The sequence below is a fragment of the Pungitius pungitius genome, chromosome 3 (assembly GCF_949316345.1).
Source record: "Pungitius pungitius chromosome 3, fPunPun2.1, whole genome shotgun sequence".
NCBI classification, from domain to species: Eukaryota; Metazoa; Chordata; class Actinopteri; order Perciformes; family Gasterosteidae; genus Pungitius; species Pungitius pungitius.
The window spans coordinates 729,937-755,274 of NC_084902.1; the positions used below are offsets into that span (position 1 = coordinate 729,937).

Genomic DNA, 25,338 nt, shown 5'->3' on the forward strand with positions numbered 1-25,338 from the left:
GAGACCACGTGGTGGAGATGAAGACCCGTCTAACAGCTGGGGGCTGCTCGGCCAGCACAGATGTTCATGTGGACCTGGCTGCTCCGTTCTCTTCAACCAGGTCACACGCCACGTCTCCAGAAGACGGCGTCAAAGCGTCTCGCCCACCGGACATTCGTTCATTCCAGGAGGGACATCTAAAGGACAACCCAAGTACTGCAAGCAGACTTGTGCAGGGGCCCTGGTCACAGCCCAATGGACCTTTTAAGAATGATTGAGCACTAAGTTTAGAAGATAAAAGTAACAATATCTAATGTCTGTATTTATCAATAAGGTGACCTCAAGTACCTTGTTGCTTTTATAACACGGTTATAAGCACTTCATTTGTAAATCACAAGGTGGTCATGTGACGTACGACGAGCACACAGTACTTGCATCGCAGTGGGACTTGTTCACGCTGCAGTGACGTCATCAGACTAAAGTGGCTGAGCAAAGGCAACTTCTGTGTCCACACACACTACCCCCCCCCCCCCATCTACAGAACCGTTCATGTCCTTCAGTGTTCTACTCGTGTTCAGAAGAACCTGCTGAAGTTAAATAACTGTTAGTAATGACATTTGAGAAGTTTGGATGTTTTGTGGAATACGTGATGCAGCTTCCAGGTCATTTAATTTGAGACCCTGTACAACTCGTTATAGATCAGATCCATTATGAGTCCAGTTTAAGGTCTACAGTGTCTTTAGTGTGAAGATGTGAAGGCTCTCTGTGGTCCTGATGTCATCACAGAGCTCCTTCCACCATCTAGCAGCAGGACAGCAAAGAGTGGAGATCTAGTCCAGTGTTTTGCTCTCAGTGAGGAACAAGCAGCTTGATGTTGGGATGGAGGGTTTCACCAGGTCCTGGATGGAGACTGGACCCCATCCATTCACAGCATGCTACGTGAGCACCAGTGCTTTGAACTGGATGAGGCAGCCACTGGTAACCAGTAAAGAGAGGAGGAGTGGAGGAGTGTGGGAGAACTTGGGAAGGTTGAAGACCAGTGGAGCTGCTGCATTCTGGAGGAGCTGCAGAGGTGGAATGGAGCAGGGAGACCTGCCAGGAGACAGTTACAATAGTCCAGGAGATGACAAGAGCCTGAATCAGTACCTGCGCCTCCTTCTGAGAGAGAAGGGTCGTGTTCTCCTACAAGTTAAATGTGAGTGTTTAGATGTAACGGCTCATTTTAATGCCTCTTCACTCTAATCCATCTGATTCTACTTCTTTAAATGGGCCTGATGGCAGGAGGCTTCATGGAGGCATCTTCATCCAATGAGAAGAATGATCTCATCCTTCAGAATAAGAAGATAGAAACAAGCCCAAAGAGTCTAGTTGATCCCAATGAATAGTTCTGAGGATGGATGTACTGTATCAGCTTATGGATCATATGTGTGTGTGTAGATGACCACGTAGAACCAGGAGCTTCATTGTGTCTGTGTGTCCATCAGAATTTCTATTATTGATCATCAGACCTTTGATCAAATCAAGTTTATTAAGCAGCAGATAAACAAACACAACTTTACAAAGAACACGACATGCAGCAGCTTTCCAGATGTTCTCTGCATCGCAACATGGACACAAGTACATGAGGGACAGTCGGGGGGGGGGGCAGAGAACCTGCAGACTCCCCCCAGAAAGGTGCAGAAGCATAATTATATTCCTGTTAACTTAAAGTAATACTTTTATACAACGTTAATGAAAACGATATCATTAAAGCTGATTATGTGAAATTATCTTTAATTTCACTTTGAAAGATTTGAAGGTAAAATCATCTCAAAAAGAATCCCACGTTCATATTGGACTTATTTTCATCAGAATCCTTGCTTTTGTCAGCATGAATAAATGAAGGATTTATCCTACAGATTCATGTGTGTTACACATAAAGATTAACATTAAACCACAATTAGGAGCCAACATCTAAATGATGATCTACTGGTTCCATCAGACACCACAAGACCCAGAGAGCTGTGGACCTCCAGAGTCCAGACCAGCTCAGGTACCCCTCACATGGACCTCCATCAGCTGTACACACTGAACTATGTGGTGAGCAGAGAGGAAGGTTCTCCACCAGGAGGAGACTCTCCGTCCTAAAGAGGACACAAAGACACTGAGGAACCAGAACCGGACCAGAACCCAAACCCAGGATAAAGAGGTTCAGTGAATGTGGTGCTGAAGGTGTGGAGGTGGATCAGTGAGTCAGAGGAGACTCTGTAGAAGGACAGAGAGCCAGCAGGACAGTCCACATACACTGCTACTCTACCAGAGGAGGAGGAGGAGGAGGAGGAGGTGATGCGTGTTTCTGTCTTATTGTGACGGAAAAAGTAACCTCCATAAGAGCACATCAGACTCCAGGACTGATCATTGAATCCAAACCAACAGTCACTGCGTCCTTTCCTCTTGATTCCTCTGTAACTCACTGATACTTCAACGTCTCCGCTCCACTCGACCTCCCAGTAACAGCGACCAGTCAGACCAGTTCTACACAGCAGCTGAGGCCAGGAGTCAAATCTGTCTGGATGATCAGGATATGACTGATACTCCTCCTCATGTGTCACCTTCCTGTTGTTGTCAGACAGTTGGAGGTTTCTGTGAACTGTGTTTGTGTCGATTGTGAGTTCACAGGAATCTGATGAGAGAACAAGACACAAAACAGCTGCAGTTATTAATCATGTGTTCATCTAGTGACATCACAGAGGTGAATGAGTGATGTCACAGTGTGATGAATCACTTACACTTCCTCAGACCTGGTGTCATCCATCGGACTCCAGCAGGCTCCACCCTGAAAGGAGGAGAATGGAGACATGGACATCACATCACTCTCATACACAGCTTGGTCCTTCATGTCCTCATGGAGCACAGCTCCTCGTGTTCACTCATTCATCATCTATTACCAGCAGGATTCTACTGAGCATCATTTCACTCAGTTTCCTTTCAGTCAGTGAATCAAATGTTTCAACCTGCATCACGTGGTTCTTTGTCCACGTGTGGTTCAACACAACATGTGACATGTGACCATCTTCTAGAGGAGATCAACCAGCTGCTTCCACATCCACATGAAGGTCCATCAGGAGTCACCTGATGGATGGAGGTCACTCTTTGATGGAGGAGCTTTCAGCCATGAGATCATCAGAAGCAGCAGCTGGAGGCTTTGATGCTCAGACAGATGTTCTGCACATGACTCGTGTAGTGAGGTGATACGAAGCAGCTGGATGCTGCTATTGGTTTTAGTACCATGTGACTGTGATGGAGCACGTAGTTGTGTAACTTTTATTGTTTAGTTATGAATCCCCGTAGTGTCACTTCAACATTTCCTTTATTGCACAACAGCAACACAAAGAATCAGAATTTAAACACAAGACTCAAACTGGCTTCATCTCAACATGCAGATGGAAAGTAGTTTGACCTTCTGCTCTGCAGCCAAACCCACCTGGCTGTACTCAGGTGACGTCTGAATAGAGTTAAGGCCCTCTGACATCATCACACACACACACACACACACACACACACACACACGCGCACACACACACACACCAGGAGAGTTAAACTAGAAAATGCATTTCCTGCTGAAAATGTGTTGAAATGCTAAAAGCTGAAATGAAAATTAAGATTAAAATACAGAAATAAAAGCTGAGTATTTAAAAACTATTTTTTGTAGTAGTATAAGTAGTAGTATTAGTTATAGTTGTAATTGTGGTACTAGTGGTGGTAGCTGTTGAAATAAGTTTTAGATTAAAAGCAGTAGAAAAACTAAAAGTAATAGTGCTAGTATTAGTACTAGTACTAGTATCAGCTGACGTACTAAAATGATTTATTATTAATTCATTAGTCATAGTAGTATTTGTAGTAACATCAGTAGAAATATCAATAGAAATAGTAGTATTGATAGTTAAAGTAGTTTTAATAACTAGTTGCAGTGTCACTGTTACTGGTAGTGATAGTATTTTAGTACTTCTAGTAGTATTTGTAGCAATAAGAGTCTTTGTAGTTGTAGGATCCAGTTCTAATTATCATTGGGTGGAAGGTACCAAATTGGGCCAGTAGGTGTCATCATGGTGCACATTTCTCTATAGGTGGGGCCAGGTGTTGTGTTGTGTTAGACGGAGGAGCAGTTTTCGAACGCTCCGGTCACGTTTGTTTGGTGTAGGTGACACAGTTGAATGGACTCCGCATGGTGAGAAATAAAATACGCATTTAAACCAAGAAGCAACGGCGTATACGGTTTTATTCACAAGACACCAACTAAAGTCGTGCAGTAGCCAGCGAGTCAAAAACTACTTTGAGCCTGTCTACGCAGCCCCTCAGTGGCTTTAAGTTCGGCTTAATGTAATTCTGCTGTAATCCTCCAAAATAAAAGTGTTGGATATTGTTCCCAGAAGGCACTGACTGGTCCATACGTGTGAAGCTTTGAGGACTGACAGTAACTCCACCACAAGCACCACAAACCCTCTGATGGAGGTCAGGGGGGGGGGGGTCGGAGGTCCAATTGGTCTGACTGTGACACTGCTGTTCACATCCCGTCTCCTAGCAACAGTCAACACTGGCTTCTATCCCCTGTCGTCTGCAGGTGAAGATGTTACAGCTCAGGTGGGTCTGAGACACAGAGCACTGCCTGAGTCCCCCTAGAACTTTGGTCCAGTCCTAAACAAACCTCTCTGGGCTCTGACCCACCAGGTCCACCATCAGCTGTTGGTTCTTCACTGAGCGTCTGTGGCCAACTGTCACCTGTAGTTTCAACAAGTCCAACTTATCATCCAGGGATCTGGCTCTCTGTGCAAAGCACCAACACCTGAAGCTGAGCTCCTTTAAAACACCAAACATTCCTGCTGTGATGATCCATCAAGACGCTTTGGTTTCTTTGACTGTTTGTCTTTAATAAGAACGTCTGGACTAAAGGACAACACACACTGACGAACACCTAAACATCCAAGTGTTGTTTGATAAGAGCCACAAACCTGCAGCGTGACGACGTTGACTCATCCTGGTTACTGTTCCTCACTACTTCACTCTGTGTTGATGGTCTCATGAGGGACACAAACAGTTTGAGTCTCTGGTAGTTTGAGGTCAGCTTGGTGTCTCAGGGTCACATGACCAGACTGACAGTGGGACAGAGAAAAGGTCTCCAGCTCTCCCTCCTCTACCAGACTGATGGTCTGTGGCTGCAGCCTCTTCATACCTGAGAGTCTCCAGTCTCCAGTGAGGATCCTTCAGTCCATCAGACAGCATCTTCACTCCTGAGTCTCCTGGATGGTTGTAGCTGAGGTCCAGCTCTCTCAGGTGGGAGGGGTTGGATCTCAGAGCTGAGACCAGAGAAGCACAGCCTTCCTCTGTGATCAGACAGCCTGACAGGCTGCAGACACACAACACATCACACATGTCACGTGACCTGAGGGAGCTGATATGTATGGAAATAATTTGAAAAGAAGAGAAAGAATCTTCTGAGGTTTAGAAATGTACCAATGATGTAATAAAAGACACCAAGTGGACATTAGTTGACTCCTGACCTGAGAGTCTCCAGGTGACAGTGTGGACTCTTCAGTCCATCACACAGCAGCTTCACTCCTGAATCCTGCAGGTCGTTGTTACTCAGATCCAGTTCCCTCAGACTAGAGGACTGGGAGCTGAGGACTGAGGACAGAACTTCACAGCTTCTCTCTGAGAGGTTACAGCCACTGAGTCTGAAGAGACAACAATCAACAAGAAGAAAGACAACATTTGTGTTTAAGGACCCATGGTGTGCCCATTTTACCACAAGTTGATGTGGTTCTTTGGGGTCTCAATGAAATGTCTGAAATACTTTGGTCAAAATACCACAAGGATCATTTAAACCAGCCCCCACACTGTGACCTGTTCTGAGGGCACCTTCGGAGTCAGCGGTTACGTGACAGTCTCTATGGATGGACGGCTCCATGAAGACTCTTGGAGTTCTCTTTGACCAGGATGTGTCCTTCAACTCTCATATAAAGAACACTTCAAGACTGCCTTTTTTCACCTACATAATATATAGAAATAACTCCAGTCTCAAAGTTAAATCAAGAGTAGAATTGAAGGTACTTCTCCTCACCTACAAGGCACCTGCTGGTGAGGCACCGTCTGATCTTAAAGATCTTCTAACACTGTATTGTCCTACAAGGCAGCTACGCTCCGTAGATGCTGATGTTACTTGAGTTTAAAAGTAGGATGGGATCCAGAACCTTCAGTCATCAAGCTCCTCTTTAGTGGAACCAGCTTCCACTTTCAGTCCAGGAGGCCGATTCAGTGAGCTCATGTAAGATGAAGCTTAAAGCTCCGTAGATGGTGGATCCGTCTCAGTGACGTGGAGAGAGGTTTGTGGCTGAGGAGGCTCTGACTCTTTCAAAGTCAGATTCACAAATAGCTTAATTGTACAGAGAAGCATAAATTCACCATTCAACTGGCTGCTTGCACATTGACTAAATGGTAATATCCTGTATCAGCATTCTTTACACACTCATACAGTCAAAGGTTTACATCCATGTAAAGAACATGACGTCACGTCAATGTCAAACACGACATCAAAGCCTGAGAGAAACAGCAGGATGAACCTGTGATGTTTTATTGTGTTTCAAACACAACTCGTTTCATCTTTTAAGCTACTGTGTAATAAATCTGTCTTGTCTATAAAGTTATTGTGACGTCATGGAAACAGACTTAAATTGACAAAAAGGGGCTTTTAGTCTGTTGTCTCTGAGATTCGTTCCTCTGGTTCATTTCTTGGTTAAAAAAAGAAATATGAAATCTTGATGAAGAAAGAGCTTCTTTTACTCTGCAGGGAGCTGATTTAAATCATTGAACACAAACAGACTTCATCTGACCTGAGAGTCTCCAGGTGACAGTGTGGACTCTTCAGTCCATCACACAGCAGCTTCACTCCTGAATCCTGCAGGTCGTTGTTACTCAGATCCAGTTCCCTCAGACTAGAGGACTGGGAGCTGAGGACTGAGGAGAGAACTTCACAGCTTCCCTCTGAGAGGTTACAGCCACTGAATCTGAAGAGACAACAACCAACAAGAAGAAAGACAACATTTGTGTTAAAGGACCCATCGTGTGGCCATTTTACCACAAGTTGATGTGGTTCTTTGGGGTCTCAATGAAATGTCTGACATACTTTGGTCAAAATACCAACAGGATCATTTAAAACAGCCCCCACACTGTGACCTGTTCTGAGGGCACCTTCGGAGTCAGCTGTTACGTGACACAGTTTCAATGGATGGAAGGCTCTGGAATCCAGCAGCTCCATGAAGACTCTTGGAGTTCTCTTTGACCCGGATGTGTCCTTCAACTCTCATATATTATATATAAAGAACACTTCAAGACTGCCTTTTTTCACCTACGTAATAAATAGAAAAAACTCTGGTCTCAAAGTTAAGTCTAGAGTAGAATTGAAGGTCCTTCTCCTCACCTACAAGGCACCTGCTGGTGAGGCACCGTCTGATCTTAAAGATCTTGTGACACTGTATTGTCCTACAAGGCAGCTACACTCCATAGATGCTGATGTTACTTGAGGTTCCTAGAGTTTATAAAAGTAGGATGGGATCCAGAACCTTCAGTCATCAAGCTCCTCTTTAGTGGAACCAGCTTCCACATTCAGTCCAGGAGACAGATTCAGTGAGCTCATGTAAGATGAAGCTTAAAGCTCCGTAGATGGTGGATCCGTCTCAGTGACGTGGAGAGAGGTTTGTGGCTGAGGAGGCTCTGACTCTTTCAAAGTCAGATTCACCATTCAACGGGCTGCTTGCACATTGACTAAATGGTAATATCCTGTATCAGCATTCTTTACACACGCAAACAGTCAAAGGTTTACATCCATGTAAAGAACATGACGTCACGTCAATGTCAAACACGACATCAAAGCCTGAGAGAAACAGCAGGATGAACCTGTGATGTTTTATTGTGTTTCAAACACAACTCGTTTCATCTTTTAAGCTACTGTGTAATAAATCTGTCTTGTCTATAAAGTTATTGTGACGTCATGGAAACAGACTTAAATTGACAAAAAGGGGCTTTTAGTCTGTTGTCTCTGAGATTCGTTCCTCTGGTTCATTTCTTGGTTAAAAAAAGAAATATGAAATCTTGATGAAGAAAGAGCTTCTTTTACTCTGCAGGGAGCTGATTTAAATCATTGAACACAAACAGACTTCATCTGACCTGAGAGTCTCCAGTCTGCAGTGAGGACTCTCCAGTCCATCACACAGCAGCTTCACTCCTGAGTCTCCTGGATGGTTGGAGCTCAGGTCCAGCTCTCTCAGAGGGGAGGGGTCAGAGGTCAAAGCTGAGGCCAGAGACGCACAGCCTTTCTCTGTGATGTGACAGCCTGACAACCTGCAGACACACAAAACAACACACGTGTCACATGATCAGATCGCCTTTAAAGAAGGATAAGAGAGAACAACGTGAGTGTAAATGAGAAGTCAAACAATAAGTAGAAAAGATTGCGGCATGTTGAAGTCATGATGAATGAATCCAACTGTCTGTACTTACAGAGCTTTGTTGGAGGTTTTGACGAGTGGCAGCAGAATCAGAAGAGCCTCCTCTGAAGCATGATATTTCTTCAGGTCAAACACCTCCAGAACTTCTTCTGATGACAGTAAGATGAAGAGCAGAGCTGACAACTCAGCAGGAGACAGTTCATCGTCATTGCGATGTCCTGTTCTAAGAAACTTTTGTATCTCCTCCACTAGAGAAACATGATTCAGTTCATTCAGACAGTGGATCAGATTGATGCTTTTCTCTGGAGACAGAGTCTCATCGAGCTTCTCATGGATGTAGTCGACTATCTCCTCATCGGTCTCTGAGCTACTTCCTGTCAGCAGACCTCGTAGGAGACTCTGATTGGTCTCCAGGGAAAGACCCAGGAGGAAGCGGAGGAACAAGTCCAGGTGTCCATTAGGACTCTGTAAGGCCTCGTCCACAGCTCTCTGGTAGAGACGCATTGGTTCAGGATTGGGTTTGAAGCGTTTAGACTCCAGTGAAGTTGTTTGTTCTTCTGACAGCAGATTGACACCAGAGCCGAAGAAGGTCAGATGGACATGAAGAGCAGCCAGAAACTCCTGAACACTCAGATGGACGAAGCAGAACACCTTGTCCTGGTACAGTCCTCTCTCCTCTCTGAAGATCTGAGTGAACACTCCTGAGCACACTGAGGCTGCTCTGATATCGATGCCACACTCTGTCAGGTCGGATTCATAGAAGATCAGGTGGCCTTTCTGCAGCTGATCAAAGGCCAGTTTTCCCAGAGACTCGATCATCTTCCTGCTCTCTGGACTCCAGTGAGGATCTGTCTCAGCTCCTCCATCGTACTTGACCTTCTTCACTTTGGACTGAACCACCAGGAAGTGGATGTACATCTCAGTCAGGGTCTTGGGCAGATCTCCTCCCTCTCTGGTCTTCAACACCTCCAGAACTCCAGCAGTGATCCAGCAGAAGATTGGGATGTGGCACATGATGTGGAGGCTTCGTGAGGTCTTGATGTGAGAGATGATCCTGCTGGCTTGCTTGTTATCTTTGAATCTCTTCCTGAAGTACTCCTCCTTCTGGGGGTCAGTGAACCCTCTGACCTCTGTCACCATGCCAACACACTCAGGAGGGATCTGATTGGCTGCTGCAGGTCGTGTGGTTATCCAGAGGCGAGCAGAGGGAAGCAGGTACCCCCTGATGAGGTTTGTGAGGAGCACATCCACTGAGGAGGTCTCTGTGACATCAGTCAGGATCTCATTGTTGTGGAAGTCCAGAGGAAGTCGACACTCATCCAGACCGTCAAAGATGAACACAACCTGGAACTCTTCAAACCTGCAGATTCCTGCTGCTCTGGTTTCACTGAAGAAGTGATGAACAAGTCCCACCAAGCTGAACTTCTTCTTCAGCACATTCAGCTCTCTGAAGGTGAATGGAAATGTGAACTGTATGTCCTGGTGGTCTTTGTCTTCAGCCCAGTCCAGAGTGAACTTCTGTGTTAACACTGTTTTCCCAATGCCAGCCACTCCCTTAGTCATCACTGTTCTGGTTGGTTCTTCTCCTCCAGCTGAGGCTTTGAGGAGGTCTTCTAGTCTGGTGGTTGTTTCTGGTCTGTGTGGTCTCCTGGATGCTGTTTCAATCTGTCTGACCTCATGTTCTTCATTGACCTCTGCAGTCCCTCCCTCTGTGATGTAGAGCTCTGTGTAGATCTTATTCAGAAGGGTTTGGTTTCCTGCTTTAGCGATGCCCTCAAACACAGACTGGAACCTCTTCTTCAGGTTGGATTTGAGTTTACGTTGACATTTGGTGAAAATCTCTGAATGAACAAAAAAAAGAGACGACACAAACCAGATAGTGCTTTACTTTAAATGGTATAATATCTTTAATGGTGTAATATTTCCTTTGGATTAATCTATCGGGTGTATTTCGCTGCATCTGAAGCTCCCCACAACACTGACTGTGAGAACTATGAACATGGAAATAACTGAAGATGTTATAATTAGAGGTTTGTACAAAAAGTCTCTTCACCTTGACCTCGATCTCCTCCCCCAGGATTCAGCTCACCTGAAACATGTTTTGTGTGTTCCTTTGTGCATTTGCAGTGTGATAATAGCTGGTTTATACGGTCTGTGCTCAAATTCATCCCCACACTCTTCAAGTGGAAATGTTCCTCTTATTGACTGAACACCAGTTATGAGACTCTATAGTTTGGTTTTTGTCCCTCCTCCCAGGGTGGTGCCCCCGTTATTAATAATATTTATTGAGAATGGTTTTGACGTTAATTATATCATTAATGTCACTCATTTAGTGTTCATACATCCTTCAGAGGGGGAGGAGCTTCAGAAGAGCCCCGCCCTCCTGGGATGAGGAGGATTTATGAAGCTCATTCCTCATCTTTACTTCTGTTCGATCTTTATTATTCGCATCTTTGTTCCTCTTTTTAACAACTTACCTGTAAAGTTCATTTTGGATAATTCCTCGGCCAGATCGTTCTTTTGCATCTCTTTCAAAACCTTCATGGCCACCTGAACCGAGCCTTTGATGTAGCACCGAACCATCAGGTCCACTGTGTTCCTCCTGTCTGCGTTCTCCAGGTCACAGGGTCGGATTGATCCGGGGTATTCTGGGCTTGAAAAGATCTCCAGGTGCCACTTGAACTTTTTGAACTCCTTCTTCTTGAGCTTCTCTAAAATGTGGAGGATGTCCTTCTTGACTTTCTCCATCTGTCCTTTTTAAAGGCACCCAAACAAATATCATGTAGAGAACAATCACTGCTCTGCATTTATAGAACAAAAAGCAGTGTTTTAAAGATGGAGTTATATTGATCATTGGATTTGATACACAATCAAATATTATTCTTCTCCCTCTTTCACCTCTGATGAAGTCAGCGTCCTCTTGGTGGACACAAGTTGGATGAATCTGTGAATATTGGGGAAGTTTGAAGGCGGCTCACAGCTTCATCTGCAACAACAGTAATGCTGTGTTATTTGCATTTATTAAACAAAATCAATTCATAATCAAATAATAGTGAAGCAGGAAGTAGATGGAGACAAACCCAAGATCTTTAGAAAAAGAAAAGTGAATCTGAAAGTTTCAGTTTTGGTCTTGAACATCGAAAAATACAATGTATTTAAAATAGAAATAAGTGAATGAACAGTTTTGGGGTTGAATAGATCATCATTTTGGACGCTTGACGAGCAACGGTGGAGAAGAAGAAATGTTACACAATGAAAAGGCAAAGGACAGGGTTCATACACAATTATCCACTATGGATGGGCATCGTTTGGGTTTTTGAGGTCAGAGTTTGTTCACCTTGAGATGTTTCAGAAAGGGAGGTAACTAAAGCTCAGGGTTGCTATGGTAACTGAGCCTGTGAACCTCACCTGGTTCTTTCACAGGCTCCTCCCCCTGACAGCAGCCAGCCAATGACACAGCGCGCTCATTCATTCATTCATCATTCACTAATGAATCAGTTTCCACATATGAACAAAGATCCTGTGACGTTAAAGACTGAAGTGTCTTCTGGAACATGGACGTCCTTGTTGGACGATCCTGTTGATGAGGTTTTACTTCACAGGGTGTTAAACGTTGGAGAGAATATTGAGCCCTGATTCGATTTATTGTCATTTACAGATAAATACTTGTTTCTTCAGTCTATCAAATATGTCCAAACCTCCCTGTCCTCATATGACTAACGTCCCCCATCGTGGACGTGCTCTCTCATCACAGCACATTCTTTGTGTCGTATCACGTTTCCTTTACAACGTGATGGAGAATATTAGTAAAGCTGCTGTTTGCAGAGCTGTGAGGAAACGTCTTTGTTCCCTGGACACAAACCAGTGAGAACCATTAAAGAGGAATAAAACACATTATAGGTCCAGTACCATTGGACCGGTTAGTGTTCTAGTGGTTAAATATGAGCATGGTGTGTGTTTCCAGCATGTGTGTAGTGTGTTCTAACACAGTGAATTAGTCACACGTTTGTTTTATGATGAGTTTGTACATTAAATATTAAGCCTTGTTTCTGTCTTTTGCTGCAGTAGCGTGTTGCTTTGGTTCTAATCACGGTTCAAACTCCGTACGCTTGCATTAATATTTACACCTCAACAGGGGGGACGTATGCGATTGTTTGGGGTGGTTGCCATGGTAACTCGTATCATGACTCCATTCACTGAGTCAACCTACTCAGAGTTGATTGAACCGACTCTAAACAGCTGATCTGAAACCCAAAGCTCAGAGTTTAGGGTTTGAATGTTTGTCCAACCACGTGTGAAAGTGTTTATTTAGGAAAAGGTATGAAAGCAAAGTCGAGGACTTGGATCAGAACCCTGTGGAGCGCCTCACACAGAGAACCACACAGATTCACAAAGAACTTTAGAGGTAAATAACTAAATGTTTTATTTTGAAAAATGACCGGATCCTCTCCCACGTTTACCTGCCACACCGAAGCCGAACATGGACACTCAAACATCTGGACCGATACTCGCGCACCGACACATCTGGATTAATGTTGTCTTCTGACGGTCAAACAGTGACGTCACGACCACGCAAAAATAAACACGCGTTTCCGTGTTCTCGTTTGTTTGGAAGTAAAAAGAAAATAAACTACTTCCGTGTTTGTTTAACGGTGAAAATAAAAAAGATTCACGGCCCGTTAAAACACACACACACACACACACACACTGTGTACCACGTGACATACTCACAGGTTTATGAACACTTTAACATGTTGACGTGAAGCTCTGGTAACTTTCTACCGACTTTCTCCTTCTTCCTTCTCCTACTCCTCCTTTTCTCCTTCCTCTTCCTCTTCTTCCTCTTCCTCTGGTTTAATGGCAGTTGGCTCCATCTTGTTGGTGCATTACCGCCACCTTCTGCCCGGAGTGTGGATCAGACGCTGTACTTCCTTTCATTCTCCCAAAAAATAAAATAAAGAAACAAAAATATAATGCTAAACATTCTATATACATACACACAAATATCTAAATAATTAAACCCCCTCTGCTCTCACTCTCAGTCCGTAGTGTCTGTGACATTCATCCATTCATTCATCCCTGATTCATCTCCACATGGTCACACAACCCTGTCTGATGTCCTATCGTCTTCACCTTGACCTTAAGCTGGTCATCACTGTCTCGTGTCTCCTGTCCTTCTGGCTGTCCTCGTCCCTTTGACACTCAATTGGTTGATTCTTCCCATGTGACCTGTGCTGATGTGCAATGTGCATTCCTACGTCTCCTCTCTGCAGTGACCTCACCTCCCTCATTATTCATCCTTGAAGTGGTCTGCAGGACTTTGAATGGTACGACCTCAGACTGGTCAGGATTGAAGATGAAGCCGAGCATCAACACCATCTCCATTGAGTAGACCCCGAGGTTATTACGACTCCTTCATCTGGTCATGTGACTCTGCTTCGGTTTGAAGAGGCTTTAAACACCTCACAAAGTGACCTCGGTCTGGAAGACGAGCTCAACGAGTTCTACGGTCCTGACTCCGTCTCCCACAGCTCCACCAACCCAGGAGCACAGGACTTAATGACTACAGGTCCAGACCTGTCCTTTGAACGGCTGGTGCTGTCCCACCTGAAGACCCCCTGCAGACGTCTACAGAGCCAACAGGAAACGTGAAATAACAATAACAAGAGTTTCTGTAATGAGGCTTTATTAAGCATCACATAACAGTCTGGAATGAAATGAAAAATCTCCCCAAGCAGAACCCGCCCTCCTCCTCCTCCTCCTCCTCCTGCCTCCAACATCCAGGAGACGATGAAGAGACCTGTGGTGCTTCAGTCTTCTTGGTTGCATCTCAGTAGTAGCTGTTCCTGATCAGTCCACCGGGGGCGCAAGCCACCCACTGAGACTGTGCCCTTTGACCCTGGACCTGTTGATGCAGTTCTTCCTCTTAAAGGAGCAGCGAGCAGGTTCAGTGACTAAAAACATTAAAAACAACTATTCTATAGGGATAAAAACATGATAAATGAAATACTTCTAAATGAAGGACAAATGGAGAAAGTCCTTCGCTGGACATTGAATGTGAGACTACTCCACTCATCTGCGTGATGATTGAGGAGATCCTGCAGTAACGTGGACCTTCACAGTGGAGCAGTCAGCTCAAAGTCTCACTATGTGTCATCTACAGTGTTCAGCCTTTCTGCTGCTCCTCCTGCTGCTGCTGCTCCTCCTCCTGCTCCTCTTCCCCCTCCCCCTCCTCCTCGCGGCTGAAGTTCCGTCTGCTGAGCCTCTCCGGGTCGTGTGACGCCATGTCGCTGAAGTCACGGAAGATGTCCTGGAAGGTCTCATCGTCTCCTAAGACCAAATATTGTTAATCACTATAATCACAATATTTATTTATAGACAAACTGATGAAAACCTGTCTTTGTGTGTTTTAGGGTCCTCGTTGTAATGATGAGAGATTCATGATTTCAGAGGTCTGAAGGATCTTTGACACGGACCTGTAGCTCCAAAGAATCCATCCGAGTCCCTCATCTCCTCGTTCATCCGGGCCATGCGCAGTCTGAAGCATCACACACACACACACACACACACACACACACACACACACACACACACACACACACACACACACACACACACGTTAAAGGTTGGAACAACCAAATAGATGCAGTGAGGTCCATCGTCCTGGTGTCCTTATGCTAAGCTAGGCTAACAAGACTCACAGTGTGACGATGTCGGCGTGGGCCGTTTCCACGGCGATGGCCAACGGGTCCTGCCCTCGCTCGTCCGCCGCGTACTGATTGGCTCCTCGCTTCAGCAGCAGACACACCTGTCTACACGCAGCCAATGAGAAGCAGAGGTGAGTGAGTGAGTGAGTGAGTGAGTGAGTGAGTGAGTGAGTGAGTGAGTGAGTGAGTGAGTGAGTGAGTGAGTGAGTGAGTGAGTGAGTGAGTGAGTGAGTGAGTGAGCGAGTGAGCGAGTGAGCGAGTGAGTGAGTGAGTGAGTGAGCGAGTGAGCGAGCGAGCGAGTGAGCGAGTGAGTGAGTGAGTGAGTGAGTGAGTGAGTGAGTGAGCGAGCGAGTGAGTGAGTGAGTGAGCGAGCGAGTGAGTGAGTGAGTGAGTGAGTGAGTGAGTGAGTGAGCAGCTACCCGGTGTGGCCAGCGGTGGCGGCGGCGTGCAGCGCCCCCTGACCCCTCAGGTCGCGGTGGTTGACGTTGGCTCCGTTCAGCAGCAGGAACTCGCAGGCCGACAGCGAGCCCTGCAGGAGGAACGCGATGATGTCATAGGACACAAAGGTCAACAGGAGGTGAAGTGGGTTAATATTAACCCACTTCACCTCATACGTTTACTCCTCCTCCTCCTCACCCCAACTGCAGCTCCAATCAGCGGCGTGCGCCCCGCCTCCTCGTCGATGCTCCCGTTGACCTGCGCCCCCTGGGCCAACGCCGTCGCCATGGTAACCAGGTCCCCGGCGGCCGCGGCCCGGTACAGTCGCATCCCGGCCCCAGCCTTCCTGCCACCTTCAAAGGATTTAAATATTCACTGCGCTCCTCTGTAACCATGGCGACAACCCTACAGAATATTATGGTCTGTACAAGCTCTCCTTACGTATGTGTGTGTGCTTACGGGCTCCATCTGAGATGCTGTCCTGCACATATCTCCTGTCCACATATTTCTCTTTGATCCACGTCTCCTTCTCGGCTCTGGAAGGAGAAGCGTGTGGAGGTTTTGTGACTGAAGCATTTGGATCAGAGTCTTTGACCACTTCCTGTCACTGGGATTCACCTCGGGCTGTCGGCTCCAGGTTTGACTCCACCTTCCTCTGAACACCTCGCCTCGTAGATCCGGTTCATCGCGTCGTTTCCCAGAATGCACAGCAGCTACGGGAGAGGAAGACGTCACGTTAGCATTCAGCTCCACTGTTAATAGTGTGTGTGTGTGTGTGTGTGTGTGTGTGTGTGTGTGTGTGTGTGTGTGTGTGTGTGTGTGTGTGTGACCTTCAGCTGCTCAGCCTCCCAGGAGTCCAGAGTGAGAGACCTCACCTTGGACAGGTGCACGCCGAGGCTCCTGGAGACATGGAGAGTATACATAGAATAAAATATAATGCTCATAAGCCTCGTCATAGTGTTTGAACTCAATAGCAACTCTATGTAAATATGATGTTTTCTAATATTTATTTAAAGACAAATAATTCAAGATAATAACCAAGTTTATTGCAATAGTTCTTCACAGCATATTAAACTGCATGAGTTAATGCACCACACAGTACTACACACAGTACTACACGCAGTACTACACGCAGTACTACACACAGTGCTACACACAGTACTACACGCAGTACTACACGCAGTACTACACGCAGTACTACACACAGTGCTACACGCAGTGCTACACGCAGTACTACACGCAGTATTACACACAGAGCTACACACAGTACTACACGCAGTACTACACACAGTGCTACACACAGTACTACACGCAGTACTACACGCAGTACTACACGCAGTGCTACACGCAGTACTACACGCAGTGCTACACACAGTACTACACACAATGCTACACACAGTGCTACACACAGTGCTACACACAGTACTACACACAGTACTACACACAGTACTACACGCAGTACTACACACAGTACTACACACAGTGCTACACACAGTACTACACGCAGTACTACACGCAGTACTACACGCAGTACTACACACAGAGCTACACACAGTACTACACACAGTGCTACACACAGTGCTACACACAGTACTACACACAGTACTACACGCAGTACTACACGCAGTACTACACGCAGTACTACACACAGAGCTACACACAGTACTACACACAGTGCTACACACAGTACTACACACAGTACTACACACAGTGCTACACACAGTACTACACGCAGTACTACACGCAGTACTACACGCAGTACTACACGCAGTACTACACACAGTGCTACACGCAGTACTACACGCAGTATTACACACAGAGCTACACACAGTGCTACACGCAGTACTACACGCAGTATTACACACAGAGCTACACACAGTACTACACGCAGTACTACACACAGTGCTACACACAGTACTACACGCAGTACTACACGCAGTACTACACGCAGTACTACACACAGTACTACACACAGTGCTACACGCAGTACTACACACAGTACTACACACAGTACTACACACAGTACTACACACAGTACTACACGCAGTACTACACACAGTACTACACACAGTACTACACACAGTGCTACACGCAGTACTACACGCAGTACTACACGCAGTACTACACACAGAGCTACACACAGTACTACACACAGTGCTACACACAGTGCTACACACAGTACTACACACAGTACTACACGCAGTACTACACGCAGTACTACACACAGAGCTACACACAGTACTACACACAGTGCTACACACAGTACTACACACAGTACTACACACAGTACTACACACAGAGCTACACACAGTACTACACACAGAGCTACACACAGTGCTACACACAGTGCTACACACACAGTACTACACACAGTACTACCTGTGTATGCCGGAGCACTGGATACACATGGTCACCCCCAGGTTGATGGAGGCCCAGCGAGGCTCCTCCTCTCCACAGTCACAGCACCTCTGGTTCCCGGGGCCGCCGAGGGCCACGGCCAGCGCCGCGGGCCTGTTGGGGGGGGGGGCCGGGGGCCGGGGGGGCCTCTCTAGGCTAAGCACAGGCAGGGCTCGAGTCAGTCTACGGATAGCTACGCGTGTACCTGTGTACAAAGCGTACGTGCCCGTGAGGCGGCGTCCCGCTGGCTGTAGGCGAGGTCGATGCTTCCCTGAAGAGCAGCGAGCCACGACAGCTTCAGGAGGTCCGAGTCCGCCTGCAGAGCGCAGCACCTGACACACAGTCATACATGTGTGTGTGTGTGTGTGTGTGTGGACCTCTGTGTGTGGACACGTGTGTGTCTGCGTCCTACTTGTGGATGGACAGCAGCTCCAGACAGAAGCGGCGCTCCGTGTGCTCCGTGGACTTAACGGCACAAAGCCTGAGATCCTCAAACAGAACCAGAGGCTCCTCCTGCAGGAGAGACACCAGCCTTCAGAACCAACCTCCTCAATAACCTTCACACTACGCTCTGTTTGTGGCACAGCACCCTGGGAGACTTCCTGTAGACGAGCTGGTTGTCTCTGATGGAGAACCAGTATCTGAAATGGGAAATGGACATTTTAAATATCAGGTTTTAACGAATGATACGACACGTCTCTAACACACGCACAAAGACACACACACACACACACTAGAGGGCAGAGGTCAGGGGGGTGCGTACCTCTTCCAGGTCTTGGGTTTCCTCCTGGAGCGCTTGAAGAGGAAACCTGAGATGATGGCGTCACTGCCGGGACACGGAGACACCGTCTGCTCTCCAGAGGCATCCTACACACACACACACACACACACACACACACACACACACACACACACACACACACACACACACACACACACACACACACACACACACACACACACACACACACACACACACACACACACACACACACACACACACATTCCCAGGATGAAAGGTGGTGAGTAGCAGAGGAGAGAGGAGGAGGAGAGGAGGAAAGGAGAGATGAGGAGCGGAGGAAAGGAGATGAGGAGGAGGAGAGGAGAGAGGAGGAGAGGAGATGAGGAGGAGGAGAGGAGGAGATGAGGAGGAGGAGAGAGGAGGAGAAGAGATGAGGAGGAGGAGGAGGAGGAGAGCTCTTACCCTCTGCTGGACCAGCAGATGTTTGTTCTCCAGCTGTTTCCTCTGAGCTGCACATTCTGCTGACGACTGAGACAACTGGAGACAGAGAACAGAGGGAGGGGGGGGGGGGATTACCTTACAGGTGGGGCGGGGGGGTAATTCAGATACAGTGTGTTAAAGGCAGACGGGGTCAGAGGTCAAGACCTGTGCTGCCATAGTCTTCATGGCGGGCTCCAGGTCCCTCAGGAGGTCAAACCCTTGGTGGAAGAAGGTGAACTGAGCGTGGACGAATGAGAACATCTGGAAACAGAAACCACAATGACTTCAGCTTCCGTCTTAATGCTAAGCTAAGCTAAGCTAACTCCTGACACACAAGCTTCATCTGAACAGCGCACTCTCAGAAAGAAAGATCACACTCTGCCTTAGAAAGTACAAAAACAACAACAACAACAACAACAACACAAGTTACTCACAGAGTTCAAGATGTCCACTTTCTGCTGAGTCTTGAAAGTGTTCAGCTGAAACAAGTGAAGAAAAGTCACATAAAAACCCCCGGGGTGTGTGTGTGTGTGTGTGTGTGTCTGTGTGTGTGTGTGTCTCTGTGTGTGTCTGTGTGTGTGTGTGTGTCTCTGTGTGTGTGTGTGTGTACCTGCAGACAGTAGTCCAGGGCAAAGTGCTGGTAGCATTTGCGTGTGGCGAGCAGCAGGTGACTCGCCTGCTCCGCCTCACCGGCTTTGTGCCGAGACACCTGAGCGTTCTTCAGCGCCGCCGCCTGCAGGTCCTCCCCGATCCGGACAAACTCCCTCCTGGTCTCCACCAGCTGGGGCAGGAACCTCGGAGATGGTGCACCATCGTCATCATCATCATCATCATCATCATCACCATTGTGTGTGTGTGTGTGTGTGTTGGACCTACTGTGTGCACAGGTTGGTGAGCTGCTGGCCGATGGCTCTCTGAGTCTGATCAAACAACATCTGAGGACAGAAGATGGAGAGATGATCAGGAGGACTCTTGAGGTCCCTGGGGGTCTGGTCTAGGTCTGCACTGTGGAAGTGGTCTTTTGAACCCTCAGGACAGCGATCTGCTGTGTGTGTGTGTGTGTGTGTGTGTGTGTGTGTGTGTGTGTGTGTGTGTGTGTGTGTACTCACAGTGTGGAAGCTGACCACCTCCTGAAGGCCCTGGTTGAACTGGCTCAGACAGTTCTGAGGACAAGGAGACAGGAAGTCAGTGAGAGTCCCTTCACAATAAAATGATGTTAACAATAATCAGGGCCAGGATCAGATCAATAACACTATTGGGACTCATCCTGAAATGTAATAATAATAATAATAATAATAATAATAATAACATCCTGTAATAACTTTTCAAATGACAGACTGATGTTTCCATCTCGGAAGTTGACAAACGTCATTTCATTAAATATAAAATGAATAAAAATACATCAGTCTAGTGGTGATAAGGAGGATTAGCATTAGCATTAGTTAGCTCCATACAGTGATGACGTCGTCCGTCTTGTTGCGCGTGGAGAGTTCAGCCAGGCCTGTGAGGAACAGCTGATTGGCTGCGTTATACGCTTGTCCCGCCTCCACCATCTTCCCGCACAGCTTCATCACCTGATTGGTCAGAGACACAGAAGATGGACCAATGAGATCTCTTTGCGGGTCCAATGACGTTTAATAAAAAGATGTCTGATGGTGTGGGAACTGTTTCAGCCACACATGTACTTTTACATGTACTACATGTACCTTAAGTACTAGTAAATCCATAGTAAGTTGTAGCAGTAACAGGGTTAGTACTAACGGTAGTAGAAGTATTTCCAGTAGTAATATTAATAGCTGTAGAGGTAACAGTCCGTAGTAATAGCAGTGAAGTTGGAAGTAGAAGTATTTGTACCTTTTCCAGTTGTGTCTCGAGCACAGAAACATCTGCCTCGAACAGCTCGAGCTTCAGTCTGAGCAAAATAAATGAAACATCATCAGGGTTTCTGCGCATGCGCGGTTCGGCGATGCTCAGGTGTGTATGTGTGCCTACCTGAAGTGAGGTGAGTCTCTGACGCACTCCTCAAAGTCCAGCAGCGAGTCCATGTGGCCTTCAACTAACGTCACCGAGTCAAACTGGGGATGAAGGTGATTAATTCCTCTTCCTCATAGCGGCCGTTAGCCTGTTAGCATAGCGTTAGCCTGTGGGCTCCATTCAGCGGCTCCACTGACATTCCTCGTATTTACCTCCGTAGTCAGCGGGAAATGGCCAATAGACTTCCTCCAGGAGCCGATTCGAACGTTTCAGACCGATCGATCGGCCATCGTGCACGCGCACTTGGCTCTCACGCACGTTCGGTAACGGTGTCAATAAAACCGTTATTGCAGTACAACAGCTGTTCGTGCATCCCGCAAAATGCGAATCTTCAGTGCGGCTCAGCTCATGAATATGAATGACGTGACGCGTCCTGATGACGACACAGCGGAAGCTTGTCGGTTCGAACCCCGGCTGTGTCCGTGAGCAAGAAACCCAACCCCCGAAAAATGTATTTTACCAAACAAGTGTTTCCTAAATGAATGTTTACCTTCTCACGACCTTGTGGTTGTTTGGTTTTCTGACATCAGCTGATCTACGAGGCCACACTTTTCCCACCATCAACTCAATCGATGCATTTGGTGAAATCCATCAGAAATTACAAATGTTTTTGTTTTAGCTTATTCACAACTATTGTCTTTATTAAGGGAAAACACATCATTCTAATAATTGGTTTTTTAAAATAATCATAGCAGTTTCAATGATGTTTTAGTGTGAGGAGGTGATTGTGAACCTTCAGTGTGTAAAACAGCACAGAGACACACTTTACTTTAACAGATACACTTAGATGGAGTAAAACGATCACTGAGCTTTCATCAATAAATCACTACAGCCGAGACGAAGGGAAGCTTTTTATTGCAAAACAGACTCAACAAGGAGGTGTGTGTGTGTGTGTGTGTGTTCAGAAGCTGATGGAAAGCAGGATCACAGTGACGTTGTCGGCACAGCCCCTCCTCACCGCCTCACTTGCCAATCGTTGGCACGCAGCTTCAGACCTCACCTCCTCCTCCGTCAGCCCCGGCTTCTGCTCCACAGTCCCCTCCTGCAGGGGGGGGCAAGGTAGGACTGAACACACCAACAATGGCAGCACAAAGAGTTCCCATGATGCTTTGGGGTAAAACACTATTAACAATATGCTGAATGGTGTTAGACTCCTGTTAGCAGTGACCTTACTGTGAGTCTAAACATGAAGGTATAATAAACATAAATGTCTCAAATCTGACCTGCAGGAAGTGAAGCACAAACTTAACGGCTTCCTCAGCAGAAAACACCTTGAACAGCCCGTCACAGGCCAGCAGGATGAATCTACGGGGCGAGGACGGACGTCAGCAGGCAGCTGTTCACACGCGTCTACATTACAGTGAGTGCCAGCGGCTCGCCGTGCTCTTGCCTGTCGTTGGCTGTGAGCTGACACCTCTTGGTGTCGGGGGAGGAAATGACTCCACAGCGTTTGTACTGACCGTCTCCGATGGACCGAGACACTTCGAGGACCCCCAGCACCCGGCCGTCCCTGAATCGTGGGACAGAAGAAGACCCCCCATCAGCAGCTGACTACATAATCCATAAATCAATAGAATGTAACTGCCACATTAAATCAGGGTGTTTTATCCAGTTTACTCATCAGATGTCAGGATCTAATCTAACGCTGAAGCATCTTCACTGTGAACCACGATACCCCAGGTAACATTCCCATGATGCCACGCTGCTTCAACGCATCACAAACCCTTTTATTTATGGGATGAAGATGTTAATTGGATTCTGCTGACAGTGAATCTTTGCCGTGATGAGAATGTGTTTGGACGAAGACTGCTCTCACGTCTGAGTAAGTGATGATATACTATATAAGCCTGACCCCCCCACGGCGTACCTGACGGTGCCCCCCGCCCTCTGGATCCTCCTCCTCTCCTCGTAGATGGTCGGGTTGTGTTCTGTGCTGAGCGGCAGCGTCAGCGACCTCCTCCCTGCGCCCCCCGCCTCCATCCGACAGAGCACTGCCTGCAGACACGGACACTCCTTGAGGTCACAGACCGGCGACCCCGGGGGGGGGGGGGGGGGGGGGGGCGGTAGGAGACTAAGACTTTACCCTGCTGTCTCCCAGGTTGGCCACGTACACCGTGTCGTCCACCACCAGCACGCAGGTTGCCGTGGAGCCGTCCTTCCACGCCGGCTTCCTGTTGAGAGACAGAAGAGCTCAGACAGGCTGGAAGAGGAGCCAGCTGCCCCCAGGCCTCCTCTGACTCTTACTGGCTGGACGCCGTCCTCAGAAAGTCTTCATCCGTCTGGCGGAACGTGTCCAGGAGACATCTCTTGATCAGCACGTCCATGTTCCCCGTTACCCCTGAAGGAGACGCAGCGATGTTCAGTTCCTTCAGATCATCGGAGACCTCCACAGAGGAAAGGCCATCCTCCGTGTTAGTAGGAACAGTCACATGCTCCTGTGTTAGTTGATCTGTTTGTATTAATAAGCTGACTCTGCAAAGTACTGGTGGAGTAAAAAGTACAACAGTAGAAGTATAAAGTAGCATCAGAAGGAAATACTGGACGGAACATGAAGACACGAGGTCTTTAGAAGGAGGACTGTCCCTTTAAAGACTCACCGCTCGGGAACTTGGTGGCCAGAATGTGGTGGAGATGCTCGGCGGCAAATCGGGAGGCCCGAGCTCCTCCGTGACCGTCGAACACGGCGAAGTAGGACACGCGAGACCTGCGGGACACAGAGGACACGTCAGGGACGGGCCTCCCCCGACGACCACTTCCTGTCGGGGGACTTACGCTGGACCGGGCCGAGCGCTCAGGTAGCTGCTCATGTCGGGCAGCAGGACGTGAGCGTCCTGCATCTCCTCGCGCTCGCCGCGGCGCGCCGCCACGTAGCCCTTCAGCACGGGGAGGCCTGGTCGACAACACACATGTCAGTCCCTAAACGCATCATCTCTGCACCTGCTTCTACTCTGACCTTCATTGAGGGAAAGAGAAACAAACATTGTTGTGGAACAGCTGAAAACCTTCTTTACAAACTCTCTTGACCTCCCCCTCTTCATCAGCGTCCTCTCTCCTCCGCTTCAATCTCTTCTTCTTCTCCTCCTCATCCTCTTCCTCCTCTTCTTCTTCTTCTTCTGTGGTGGTCTGTGGTGGAGCTGTGGTCGCTGATGGAACTGGACCTGAGGAGGAATCACACCAAACTCCAGCTGATGAGTTGGAGTAGCAACAAAAAAAAACACGTTTTTATTTCACAGATTAAAAAATCTATATATGAATGGATGATTATTTTATTCAATGTAGTTAATTAATGAATTAGAGCTAAGACAGGGCCCTAAATAGATTTATTTGTATCTTCTCCTTTACTTGTGTTGTTTTTGTATTTATAGATTTAGTAGCAGCAGCTTCACCCAATTCAAAGCGCTGCTGCTATTGGACCAATCGCTGCGCTGGACACGCCCACCTCATTATATATTCACGTGGGCATGTAGGAGAGGTGGTGTGGGGGAATAGATGAAATGATGGTATTTTTAAGTAAATGGGTTACTAAAGATAAGTTATACAGTAAATTGTTCGTGATTAGTGACAATTGTAAAGCAAAGAGTATTTTATGGCTAAAGGTCGTTAAATAAAGATAACGTTAACGTACATGTGCCTTTTGAACCAACATTAGTCTTTTAACGGGCAGTTTGTCCGGACTCACCGGATGTTTGCCTCGGTTCCGGCAGGTCGTCGAAGAGATCCATTCCGCCGAGCTAGCTCCGTTAGCCCAAGAGCCAACTAGCCTAGCCCGGAACGAGCTAACGTTAGCTGGCTGCACCTGTACGGCTCAAAGATGCCAGCTGCTGGTTAAAGAAACCTTGCGTTACATTGTTATAAAACTATGCTGCTCAGCGACTTAATATCTTTACAAATGCGACAAACGTTGGTCGTTTATCTCCTGAATGAAATCGAGTTTAGCTCGTGTCACTAGCATCAAGTTAGCTTCAACCAGAGCCGTTGGTGATGATTATTTCCGCACAGACAACCTTCAAAATAAAAGCCCCACCCCTGGAATATAAGGATAAATGTCTAGAAATATTACTGTACAGCGGTGGTGGAAAGT

General features: G+C 47.1%; 3 protein-coding genes across 5 annotated transcripts; all 3 read right to left on the reverse strand.

Annotated features, from left to right (window-relative positions):
• Nucleotides 1–711: 711 nt before the first annotated feature.
• Nucleotides 712–13,279, reverse strand: si:dkey-23k10.2 (NACHT, LRR and PYD domains-containing protein 3). Its single transcript, XM_062560949.1, has 10 exons — nt 13,191–13,279; nt 11,358–11,445; nt 10,937–11,207; nt 8,512–10,300; nt 8,179–8,352; nt 6,846–7,019; nt 5,517–5,690; nt 5,189–5,362; nt 2,748–2,794; nt 712–2,641 (listed from the first exon to the last, which is right to left on the reverse strand). The coding sequence occupies exons 3-10, from the start codon at nt 11,205–11,207 to the stop codon at nt 2,103–2,105; spliced, it is 3,342 nt and encodes a 1,113-aa protein (XP_062416933.1). The 5' UTR covers nt 11,358–11,445; nt 13,191–13,279; the 3' UTR covers nt 712–2,102.
• An 869-nt stretch (nt 13,280–14,148) lies between these two features.
• On the reverse strand, nt 14,149–21,816 carry zgc:162872 (BAR_ACAPs and ArfGap_ACAP domain-containing protein). The gene is made up of 22 exons (XM_062560952.1): nt 21,216–21,816; nt 21,078–21,135; nt 20,678–20,797; nt 20,333–20,386; nt 20,100–20,158; nt 19,834–20,017; nt 19,658–19,702; nt 19,389–19,484; nt 19,206–19,280; nt 18,765–18,868; nt 18,591–18,642; nt 18,414–18,514; nt 18,199–18,333; nt 17,984–18,148; nt 16,435–16,504; nt 16,223–16,317; nt 16,064–16,140; nt 15,803–15,957; nt 15,586–15,695; nt 15,161–15,271; nt 14,936–14,997; nt 14,149–14,789 (listed from the first exon to the last, which is right to left on the reverse strand). The coding sequence occupies exons 1-22, from the start codon at nt 21,266–21,268 to the stop codon at nt 14,626–14,628; spliced, it is 2,145 nt and encodes a 714-aa protein (XP_062416936.1). The 5' UTR covers nt 21,269–21,816; the 3' UTR covers nt 14,149–14,625.
• A 278-nt stretch (nt 21,817–22,094) lies between these two features.
• ilkap (integrin-linked kinase-associated serine/threonine phosphatase) lies at nt 22,095–25,243 on the reverse strand. Of its 3 annotated transcripts, none has more exons than XM_062560951.1 (10): nt 24,937–25,243; nt 24,269–24,442; nt 24,030–24,147; nt 23,855–23,961; nt 23,502–23,595; nt 23,341–23,428; nt 23,125–23,252; nt 22,648–22,767; nt 22,481–22,562; nt 22,095–22,299 (listed from the first exon to the last, which is right to left on the reverse strand). In XM_062560951.1, exons 1-10 carry the CDS (start codon nt 24,977–24,979, stop codon nt 22,159–22,161), a joined length of 1,095 nt encoding a protein of 364 aa, XP_062416935.1. In that variant the 5' UTR covers nt 24,980–25,243; the 3' UTR covers nt 22,095–22,158. The 3 variants fall into 3 exon arrangements, with proteins under 3 accessions (XP_062416935.1, XP_062416934.1, XP_037323048.2); XM_062560950.1 differs by having other exon boundaries at nt 24,260–24,442; nt 24,937–25,242; XM_037467151.2 differs by having other exon boundaries at nt 24,260–24,415; nt 24,937–25,237.
• Between the last annotated feature and the right edge of the window lie 95 nt (nt 25,244–25,338).